This window comes from Bacillus rossius, chromosome 1, assembly GCF_032445375.1.
Source record: "Bacillus rossius redtenbacheri isolate Brsri chromosome 1, Brsri_v3, whole genome shotgun sequence".
Taxonomy (NCBI): Eukaryota; Metazoa; Arthropoda; class Insecta; order Phasmatodea; family Bacillidae; genus Bacillus; species Bacillus rossius.
Genome location: NC_086330.1, coordinates 74,654,157 through 74,666,635, shown reverse-complemented (window position 1 = coordinate 74,666,635; position 12,479 = coordinate 74,654,157). Strand labels below are relative to the sequence as shown.

Sequence of the window (12,479 nt, the reverse complement as noted above, 5' to 3'; positions counted from 1 at the left end):
CTAGTTCTACAATATAAATCACTCCAAAATCTATTAAAACCAGGCACAACTCCATGATTTCATCACTTTCGTCCATTTGAAACCTAACGCAACATGGAAAAAAATAAATTGCTGATAAAAATTTTATGTTAATGGAAACCAAACTAGTATTAACTTCAAAATTTCCTGTAATCACTGTTTAAACAAAGCATAAACACAGTTTAATGCACATTTGCACGGACCTAGACAAGCAATTAAGCTCCATAGAAACAGATTTACATTTGCAAAAGCACACACTTATTTTTGCAGAATGTGCATCACTGAGTGGTAATGCAGGGAATGTCAACAAAAACAATATCAACTTAAATTACATTTATTAAACTTTTTGAAACTAGTTGTCCATACAAACACATTTGTAAATGTTATGTGAACACATTATTACATTTTATGCTCTGCCGAGCCATAACACAGGAATCCACACAAGTACAAACACATGCACAAGCCTGCTAACAGATTAACTCTCTAAACTATCAACAAAGCATAACACATTTTACATAAACCATTAAGCCTTAACAAAACAACTTTGCACCTAGTTGCAAAGCACTTGTAAACCACACACAATTTATGAATATAATATGCTGAAACTAAAGTTTCCCAGTAAAACAAATATCTGAAGTTTATTTTGGAGTGTAGTTCTGCTTCTGTATAAAAATACGTTACCAGTTAATAATGGGTATGTTCATGGTCTGAAATTATAAAGCCCACTGCGAACCCATTCATTTCTCATTTACTATATTCACTCAAATCTGAAGGACAATAGATTCTAATTTGTACTCATCTCTTACTCCTTAGTGTGTGTCTCTCTCTCTCTCTCTCTCTCTCTCTCTCTCTATATATATATATATAAAACCTTAGCAAATTTAAGACATTAATTTAAGTGAAATTTAAGTAAATAAATATCTGAAGGCAATATTTTAGTTCAATCCCAAAAGACTACCTACAAAATATTGGATACAAATTTTATTGGTTGGTCATGCATTATTATTATTATGTGGCCACTTCAAGCTTAAATGAGAAGTTGTATTGGACATGTTAAGTGCCCTGTTTTTTTCTGAAAAGAAGAGTAGACTTACTTACACCAAGGTGCACTTGAAATAAACTGATTATTAGTGTGTACTTTATCTTCTTGTGACAGTGAACTATAGCCACCACTGTTTTTTGTGCAGCATTCTCAATTTCTGAATTTAAAAAAAAAAAAGCCTGCTACTTTTGTAAGTGATATTAATGACTTTACTTGAACATGTAGGTATGATGTAATTAATGGTTCGCCATAACCTATTTTCAGAGGTCAAAACTCTCAACAATCGTGGGTCTTATAAATATGACATAATTTTTTTTTTTACTTTATCCATTTAAAAAAATGTTATACAACTTAAAAGATATAATCTGTTCTTTAATAATAGGCTAGGTTTTAAGGCAAAGTCAGAAGTTATGGTTTCTGGTGCACAAGAACATGTACTTGTCACATGCCAAGAGCAAGCCCCAATCTGAAGCAACAAATACAATGAGCAATTAGCAATTATAGGCGAGATTATGTGGAGAATAGGAATGAAACTCAAATAACACTCAAATTTAGGTTCCCACACCTAAAAGAAATATGGAAATTAAGATCACACAGTCACATATAAGTTTTGTAATGCTAACAAAATGTTTGATCACAAAGTCAAATAAAGCTTTTTCTATTGTGTTAACTTCTTGATACAGAAGATTATTGATACAAAAGAATTTAACGCAGGTAAACAGGTGTGTTGTGTTGTGTGTATAATTTTAACTAAATACAACTATTACAAAAAAATTTAATAAAAAATAATCAACTAATGACATTAAATATTGCATAAAGTCAATCAACATATTTTAGGAAACAATATGCCCACTGTTTAGTGACGTCCTGGATATTTCAACACAGCAACTCAGAGAAACAAGTGAACATTGTGTGCAAGGTGCGAGACGTGCCCGCTGAGAGACGCCTGGAGATAGATACACTGGGCAGGATACTCAAAAGCACACGGGTAGTTAGCAAGACAGACAGCTTGTGATGGCGTGAGCTGGAGAAGAGGAAGGGAATATCAACAGAGGCTGGGATGTGACCTATAACCATGAATCTATGATCAAAGATCAGCACGAAAGGTTACCCCCCACAAAACTACTGGATATCAATTACACAGATAGGCTTCAAACGATACCATGAAGGTTCTCAGTTAGGCAAGTTTGGGACCACGGCCATGCAGGATTAACAAACGTCAATACAGTTTTCAAAGGGAATAACAAATATTAGGCCTGTGTGAAGCTTCGATTAACTGAATAAATAGAAGCTCTTTTTAATATTTTACTTCACCAGGAAATTTTCTATTTGTTTTATTTGAACATTTGGTTGTGTTGCAAAGCTTTGCATCTGATTTGAAGCTTCTCATTTTATGCAATGCTTTGTATTTGTTGTGAAGCTTTAAAACATTGGAAGCCTAAGATTCGTTCATGAAAATATTTAGTTTTCTTTTTTTGTGTTGTGTATATTTTGCTTGAATTAATTGGTTACTTAAAAAAATCAAAAGGTGGCACTGTTTGCTTTTATAAATGCTCAATATTAATAAAATGCAGTTTTTTTTTTATTATTTGTATTGAATAATGTTAGTATATATGGGGCCCATTTTGTTGATCACTTAATGAGTTCTAACATTACAAACATCACACACCATTATTTTATTTTACACCAATCTTGTATTTTATAAAATAAGTTTAATACAGCTTTGCTGAGAACAATATTTGCAGTTAAATTCAATTTGATATTTGCTTCGCATCAAAAAACTAGTATTCTGCCAGGCTTAACAAATGTGAAATGTAACCTACTGAACAATTGGAAACACTAACAATGAACTTTGAGTGAACTAAATGCAGGCAGCGCAGCAATGCGACCTGGTAGCTTGAAGGCAGTGGATGGTACGGAAGCTGCCACAGGTCCTAGCCACCTGTGACATAGCAGTGCGTTGGTACATACAAGGCCTTACATATTAAAAATTAGTGGAATGTTTCCAAACAAATGCTGCACTCACTGTACATTGCAAAGAGAAGAACATTGCTGAGAGAAAGAATACAAAACTGTATCGTATTTATTTGCAGAAGGGTCACCCCTGTAATTTAGGTCATAAAAATTCAAAATTTTCACCATAAGGGTTGCCCTCAAATATGGATCACACCATATATCTGTCTCCAGTAGAACACAAGTGAAGTCTTTATGGTCCGTGTCTCAGCTTATTCCTGCATAAGAAACACAGCACTGATGTTGACCCTCAGTCCTTCGTCTTTCTCCTCTCCATTCTTCGCCTCTCCAGCACTATATAATAAAAAATACAAAGGAAAGGAATACTATTTTTTATACCGGTGTTTCCTTTCCCGTGTTGTGTTTTTTTTACCCATCCTCTTAGCCCAAATGAGAAAAGTCATCATGCTATTTCATGTCATTATTGTTTGTCAATTCCTGCAATAGAAACAAGCAAGCCCTTTACAGCAGATTTGTCACAGAATATTGCAGTAGAAAGCAAGGGAAATCTTATGCCAAAAACAATTGCATCCGTTACATCACAAAAACCTGTCGCGATAGACAAGTGATGATTGTGTACGGTGCCAGTCACGGACATAAACAATAGAGAGGGAGGAAGAACCATAAGCACTGCTGCAAGGCCACACTTACTCAAATACACATGCATGCACCCCCCTCGTGCTCACTCTCTGACTAGTATATTTTTAAATTTTCCTCTCTAGCCGGATGACAGCATGACAGCAGATGACTACGTAATTTACAGGCAGTATATGGCCACACGCAGCATAACGGCGAAGTTCCTGATGCTTTACATGCACTACTGAAATAATTTAATGTACAATTTATATTTACACGTAATATATTTATTAAAAACCAACAGATGCTGGTTATTCAAGCACATACCTATTCAACCACACAGTTCAATGTTAAATTATTTTACCCAAAATGAAAACAATTAAGGGTAGCACTACATGTTTGTATGTATATATATATATATATATATATATATATATATATATATATATATATATATATATATATAGTGTGTGTGTGTGTGTGTGTGTGAGAGAGAGAGAGAGAGAGAGAGAGAGAGAGAGAGAGAGAGAGAGAGACACACACACACCCCCATACGCTGGTAAATACGGCAATTGCAGGTTTACAACATTCCTGAATGTTCTGAGTGCTTAAATGTTTAAAAACTTAGAAACACAAAAGCTAAAACAGTTTGGTACTTTTACTCTAATAGCAATGTTCTTCTCTTTGCAATGTACATACTGTTCGGGAACAACATTGTGTTAAATGGCTGAATCAAGCCTGATAAATTCTAGTGTTTAGATTGATAACACCAGAAATAACACCCAAAATTAAAAGAAAAGTACTGAACATACATATTTTTGTGTTTTATTTCAAATGCCTTCTGGATCTAAAAGAATAATTATCAAACTGTATAGCTGTATGTAAGATCATGCTCATGCTCAAAAGCTATGCAAGTAATTCAAGAAACATGTACAATCACTGCAATGTACATAATATTAAAATCCAAACAATAATGTGTTTCAGCCTATTATATTAATAATGTTAAAATTGCATCAAATTAGCATTTCAGACACAACACTAACTAAAACATTTGGAATACTAGTTAATAAAATGAAAACATAAAATTATATTTTAGCTATTCATGACTTTTAAGTGGAACACATCAACTGCAAGTTCCACAAATGTTTGTTTGTAAAACTCGTCCAGGCTGGAGCTTATAGGGCAAGTGCAAGTATTCTACGTCTCTGAACGCCCCAGCCAGCTACACAGTGATACTGCCACCTCACCCAAGACAGCTCGGAACGTCATGAGTGAAAATAACCAACAGTTAACAGCAAACAAATTAAACGAGTGTCCAAATCATAACAAAAAAAATGAACAAGAATGTTGCACTTAACCTTATGACTGGAAACTTAACAGTCTCAGTTGATAGTAACGAGAAACATACAGACAGTAACAGCAAATCACAACAAGTGTCAGCACTTTAGTTCATAACTGCACGTAAAACACATGCAGCTGTGTCCACAGTTGTAGGTAACTATGTTGAATAACTTACATCTTAGGTACAGCAAATTTCTTACAACTATAAAGCACAAATTAATGGAACAGTGAGCCACTCAAATCTAGTTCGCGATACACCCTGCCTTCCTACCATTTCAAAACAATCACAAACAAATTAATTATACTTGGGCCACAGCTTCGAGGGGAACGAGACAATCACGACTAAGTCAATGTTTCAATGTGCGCCTGTGACAATTAACAAATGAACATCCCAGCAACTAACAAACATCAGCCAAGGAGCTGGTCAGCACATCCGTGGGATGACATACTCAAACCATTACCAACTCAAACTTGCATCCATCCATTATGCACTCAAACCAGTGCCATTACAAGACTAGTAACACAACTCCTACGCTAAAGAAATCCTATTCAGTAGATACAAAAAAAACTTGAAATGTGAGGCAGACTACTTTAACAGTAAACCAATGGTAAATCATATGCTACACAAACAGATTTTAGCTAATATGTAAATTGATTAGCTGTGTAAAAAATATCCACTCTCCAAAGAATGCATCCGTTTATTACATGCTAATCAAGTAAACACATTGCAAAGCATTAGCAAGAACAAGTATGTAGTTAGAAATTCTCTAAGACAAATTCCAATCATTTCACAAATTCCATTTCAACTTTTACAGAATAAGCCTCTATCAAGTTCATGATATTTTGCTTTCAAATAACTACTCTTTGTGGCTTAGAAGGCACACAATTTTTTTTCTTTAAAAAATTAGGTAATTTAATTTTTTAAAATGAAATTTATAGTTAAAAATAACATGATTAATAAACAAAACAAAAAAGTTATACCTTTTCACACTTATTTTACATACTTGTTATTCTCTCTTACCTGTGAAACAGCTAAGTTATTTCTTGAGAATACAGCAAGACAATTGAAAATGCTTTATGAAATGATTTTAGAGGCATTTTAAGACAATAGCGAATGTTTGTTTAGCTAGTCTTTTACATTCAGAAGCTAAAACTACAGTTTACTTTTTGGCAGTGGTTTACAAATATCATACTTTCATCAACATCCGACATTCAAACATCTACTGCTAACAAAATCAACAAAACATTTTAGTTTAAAACACATCATTGAAAAAAAAAAAAAAACATTTCTACAATCAAGCTGTGCTAATTTGAGTTTTTTTTGCCAAACTATTGATTTAACTTTGGCCAATTCACAAACTTTAAGAGACATGGAAGAAATTTGCAATACAGAGAAAAAATTTATCAAAGAATGAGTCAAAATGAGATTTTACTTCTCGCAGACATGGGGTCAGAGTAGATGTAGGAACAAAATTACATATTTAGTGAATTGTGACAAAAAAAAAAGCATGTCAAAACACAGCTTAGCACCAAAATGCAGGTTATTTCATGGAATTAAGTATTACTTAACCAAAACTTAACTCAAATTATAAAAAAATAATCTTTTAATGTTCGAAATTATAGGAATGTAATTTTTTCTGGATAAAAAATTGTACCAAAGTGCATGGATCAGAAAAATTAATTTTTTTAAATTTATATCTTAGTGAAATACTTTTAAAACACAAATGCTCACAAACTTATTTTTATTGTTCTGAATTTATCTGTTTTAGACCATTTTATTACAAATGATTTTGTTGTAAAAATGCAGCATATAAAATTTACTACTTCTTTGGTGGAGTAAGTATTACAAAAAGCATATAAATTTTACCACTTATTTGGTGGAGTAAGTATTACAAAACAGCTTTTATATATAAAAAAACAATAACACAGAAAACCTCTGTTTTAAAAACAAAATTGCACTGAAAATAAAATCATAAAATCTTGTCTCTACTAATGGTGTAATGGAGCAGTGACAATCAGTGGTGAAAGCAGTGACAAAACCTACTTCTTCACAGCAATGTTTTGAAAATTCTACCTTAATCCAGCTGGGAATCAAATCCAGATCTCCGGTGGAAAGCAATCACTATCTGACTGCTTGACACTACTGGTCCTGATGAGAGAGATGTTGCCCTGCTGATCCCTCGAAGAGACCTCAACATGGCAGCTCGTAGCTCCACCCCCCCAACAGCCCTAAGAGACAGCCTTTGTAGTTTCAGATTGTATGTCTTTAAGGCAATGTGTTCTACCACAGTAAACAACATTAACATCTGGAAACTTAAAGCTAAAGACTTTATTGACCAAGACTGTTCGAAACAATAGTTTCAGCACTACAAGTGCAGAACGCACCAGTGAATCACCATGCTGTGAATGTGATGGAAACTTCTGCAGTTTTTAGGTTGTATAGCATGAATTTTTTTTTGTAATTCAAAATTTGCAAAAACTGCCATAGCACAGCTTTAATTTATGCTTAACATTACTGCTTACAACTCAAAGAAATAAATTCTGCTAAATATAAATGAGTACCTATATCTCCTAAATGGTTCATAAAAAAGAACAGATGTAATACAATGTTTGGTAAGTAGACAATAAATTGTAAATCTTTATGATTAAACTATTGTGCGAGTGAATGTGGGACTACAAATAACATCACATCGTTTATGGTTAACTTTACACTTTGTTCGCTGGATTGTGAATACTGAATGCATCTCTGAAATAAATTACCAACGCAATGATAGCCTCTCACTGGCTCTGAATAACTGTTCACAGACACCGAACTAGAAGGACGTCCATCTGGAAACAAAGTTCGTGCACTCGACCCACAAAAAATGCTGAAAAGAAGTGCGTGGAAGAACCGTTAAGAATACAATATCACTGTTTCTCTGTTGAGGAGAGTTCTTGTTGTGCTGAGCGGTGCTGTGTGCATCGACCGGGGGCGCCACAGCCCATCATGCTGCGAGCAGGTTCTTGATGTTCTTGGGGGTCGCCTCCTCGTTCAAGTGCTTGGTCGTGTACCTGCGGCAGTGATACGGAACTACAGCACTCTTGTATGGGCGTGCTACGTGCCACCGGGCAAGTAAAGTAAGATGCCTCCATTTTTATTTGTCCTACCACCATTCCTTCTCCTTTGCTGTGTTCCATTCTCCTCCACTCTGCTGCCCTCCTTTAACTCTCCTGCTCTACCCACCTCCTCCTCGGTCCTCGTACGGGCCTTCTAGGCACAAGCAGAGTTGCTACCTTCCGAGCATGCTCATCAGTTATCACATCCATGCGTGCAATAAAACATGTGTAAAACAAATGTGATAAACTTTACACCAAATACTAGACTCTGCACTATAAAAAATCAATCTCCTATTCAGTAATGAGCTAATAAATTTAAAAAAATCACAGAGATTTGGAAACTACTTAACATTTAAAAAGAAAATAAGTTTCGAGATTAATTTTTATGTTAAATTCTTTGTAAAATGTTTCCCTTCTAATTACATGAGCAACATGAGATATTTTATACATAGTATGAAACGCTGATACACACTATATTAAAGGTGTGTCGTTACATTTATCTGTTTTCATAGTACCTAAATAAAATAAACTCCATAGTTCCCTAACTGTGCATCTAAAACAGTAATAATTAATTACTGGAAATACGTAATACTTGGCAGCACTGCATAAGTATGACTTAAAACATTACCATACAGAAACATCATTACATTCTCCATTTCTAAGGAGCATAAAAAAATTCTGCATACTGCTGGAAGTGCCCAGGAAGGAGGGAAATTAAAAAAAGGAGGGGAAGCTTAACATGTAAACAAAAGAAAAAAGTGTGCAATAGACTAAATTTTTAATTTTAAAATCTGTGTTCAAAGCACAAACGATGGTGGCAGTTTTGTTATGGAATGTTACATTTGAAAGCTGCGAAATCATGCAAAAACAATAATGTTATGTCACAGTTGTGTAGAAAAAACCTGTTGAAATAGACACATGAAGATTGTGTACAGTGCCAATTCACAACATTTACAATGGTGAGGGAGGGAGGGAGGGAGAACAGTAATACCGCTACATAGCCACATACTGTCACAGAACGCACACACACAAACTGGCAGGTTTATTTTTAGATTCCCCCTCCTTCAGCCGAATGCCAGCCCAGCAAGTCACATCACTCTAGGGACTTGCAAGGCGCGGTCAGGCAGACGAGCACAATTCACTGTGCTTTCACGGAATGCTGAGATATTTCCAATACATAAACAATTTTTAATTACTCGTGATGTTAAACATTTTAACAACAAACTTAGGAGAGTTATTTACACATATACTCAACACAATGGAATTATAATAACTTTATTTTATTTACCCAAAGTGTCGCACATAATTTTTTCAAACTAAAAATAGGCAGAAAATGTGCAAATCATACGCGGGTAAATACGGTACTATTCGCAGAAAACAAATACAAATTTCTCAATGTTTTTTAGCTTCAACAGTGTTACAGTCTTTTTGTTCATTTTTTTTGTGAATAAGTTTCACTTGCTATACAGTGAAACATTATAAAGTACCTCACCATAAAGGATTTCCCACATTAAAGTATATATATTGTTACCAACGCAAGAGACCAGAAGGTGATGTCAGGTTTGGAGCTGGCTGGCGGTCCTGCATGGCCATTGGCATCACGCGCAGTGTCACGTGTGGTCCACTGTTGTAAGGCATGCCACGCGCGCCTAGCCGGATTACAAGGGTCATTGACACCCCCCCCCCCCCTGCATCGTACTGCCTCAGCGCTGTTATCTATCGCTGAGCGGCCTTGGGAATTCCGCGGGCTGCCATGCGGAGTGGCGTGAATGGACGCCACCCTACTGGACTGTTCGAATGTCGGGTCAGCCCGAAATAATGTGACTTGTCACAGCTGCTCTCGCTGGTTCTGGAAAGGCAACCCACCGGATCTTAAGCAGTGACGCCGGCCTCCACACGGATCGCGGTGTGCATGCAGAGTTCTGCGACAAGTCCCACGACTAGATCCTCGACAGTTCCGAGCGAGTCCCACAACAGTTCTGAGAGTTCCACAAGTTTCGCGAACGAAGGGAAGTGCAACATCAGTGGAGAGAGAGAGGAAAAAAAAAAAAAAAAAAAGAGAGATATAACAACCCCCCCCCCCCCCCCCCTTTCACCCCAATGTGACGCAACGCAGAGTTGAACTGAATTGGGAGAGTGCAGCGACTGAGTGGTGCGAGACTGTGTGTGGACAGGCGCAAGGTAAGGGGCGAACCACTGTTGAGTCTAGCTCCAGTGAGGAGTGCGAACTGCGGAACTTGACAGACATTGATTGACTTGAGAATAAACCTTTTTAGGTGTCAGTGATTGAGATCGGACATTTTTAAGTACAATTATTATTAATGTAAATATTAATAATTAACTAAAAATGTAACAAAACTTATTTGGGTTTACAAACACAATTCTCCCCAAATAGGTCGAAATCAATATTTTAGGTCCCAACATGACGTTTCACATTTAGTAAAAGTTGAGTATTCAGTACTTTCATTATTAAGTACTAAGATACTTTTCAAGTACATTGTGATGATTCTCACTGTATCTATTGGTAACAAACTAATAATAATAAAAAATTGTTTAATTTGTAATGTTGAATCAAAAGTAAAATTACAGTAGAACCTCATTTTTACGTACCCACGATATACAAATTCCCGCGATTAACGTATTTTTTTTACATGCACTGTCAATTTCCCTATACTAATAATGCATTCTTTTCCCACCTTGTGCAAAAGCATTTCCCACTGTTTACGTAGAATTAGTGCTGAATTTCGTGGCAAACCATTGGAAAATTTAGAGAAAACAATAAATTCTCAAAATGAATAGCGTGAAGTTTAATTATTAAGCGTTACTGCATGAGTGTATGGTCACCACAGCTTCGTTCGCCATTGTAAACAACTTACTTTTTTTTTTGTGCCACGTGCTATTGAACACCATACGGCCATGAACCAAACGTATGGTGACATAAACATGAAAATTAATAAGTACTTTTCTTAGCGTTCCCCTTTAATCTTAAATGTATTATGCATGAAAATAAAGGTGATAACTCGCGTTTTAAATACACAAAAGAGCCGATTACTGTTCCATTATTAAAATAAGTTTTAAGCAACGTACAAGTTTCCTATAAATATGGTGTGTTCGTGCATATTCGGCGATGTTATTTTAACACATTAGAAACATTCTGAAAAGTCAAATGGCTGCAATGAATATTCAAACAATGCAATGGCAATTTAACTTCTATTCCTCAACGTAAACAATTATATTGATGGTGGTAGCTATCATTTTATAGTATTATTTCTCAAAATATCTGAAATTAATAAAACTTTAACACGTAATTAAATACAAAGTTCAAAAATCAATTGTGTTACAAAATTTCAGCACCAAGTGGCTATATCAAGATGCTTCAACATTCTCATCTCTTATACAAGAACAGCAAATTTCATGTTTAACTTTTGGCAATAATGAAGAACGGTGATATTGGATATATTTATAATTTTAATTATAGTGAAGTTCTAGTTAATATATAAAAACGTAACCGTCTCTGACATATTATTTAGTATGGTATATATTTTCTTATTATTTCCCATATAGTGAGATGATAAAAAAAATTTCAACATTTCCCTCATTTTGCGTTTTCCCGGTTTTTACATATTTTTTTCCTGGTCCCTTGAAATATGTAAAAATGAGGTTCTACTGTATTCACGAATATTGAAAATTTTTTGAATACTCGCCAACCCCTAACAATTACCCCCTCAACCATTCTGATAATGAAGTTGGAGACATGTAGTCTCACCTGAGGGCGTTGAGGAGGCCCTCCGACCTGACGGCGGGCTGTTCCTTCAGCAGCTTCACGCAGCCCTTTACCTGCAACACACGCCTCGCGTGAGCAACCCTGCAACCATCACCTCTGAGGGCACAGCTTCCGGCTGATGGTCTGAAAAACTCATCCTTATTAAAAAAAAAGTGTTTGATTAACGCTCAGTTTTCCTAGAACGAATTAGTTTGTTACTTCGAGGGGCAAGTGTAATACAGTTATTCCCATGGAGGTACATATTAGTCTATGACTCTATTGAGTGGGTGTCTCTTCTGAAGTTTAAATCAACCTTAGTAGGCCCATGCGAATATTCAAAATATCAAATATCAAAAGGAAAATTTATTATTTGAACTTTATTCAATTTCAAACACTAGTAACTATCAAAACAACTACAGTACAACGCCGATTATCCGTGTTAATGAAGGGGACGAGTGAGTCGGATAATTGAAAATCGCGGTTAGCCGAGTCATGCTTGCCTCAAAGGTCATTAGCCCACAGACAGCCATCTGTGGACATTCGTAGATTACATATATACACATGCTTTGTGTGCGTGTACGTTGTTGACATATAAGCGGACTGCTTAGTGCTGGGCAGCAGTGGTTTTTA

At 35.6% G+C, this 12,479-nt stretch overlaps 1 protein-coding gene across 3 annotated transcripts in view; it reads right to left on the bottom strand.

The window, feature by feature from the left end:
- Window positions 1-336: 336 nt before the first annotated feature.
- The window catches only part of LOC134537794 (CYFIP-related Rac1 interactor B), a 48,413-nt gene continuing 36,270 nt past the window's right edge, over window positions 337-12,479 (bottom strand). For all 3 annotated transcript variants that reach the window (XM_063378606.1, XM_063378622.1, XM_063378612.1), the window contains exons 9-10: window positions 11,853-11,923; window positions 337-8,041 (exon numbers count right to left, since the gene is read on the bottom strand). In XM_063378606.1, the coding sequence (XP_063234676.1) occupies window positions 7,975-8,041; window positions 11,853-11,923 (138 nt within the window). In that variant the 3' untranslated portion in view covers window positions 337-7,974. The remainder of the gene's footprint in view (window positions 8,042-11,852; window positions 11,924-12,479) is intronic.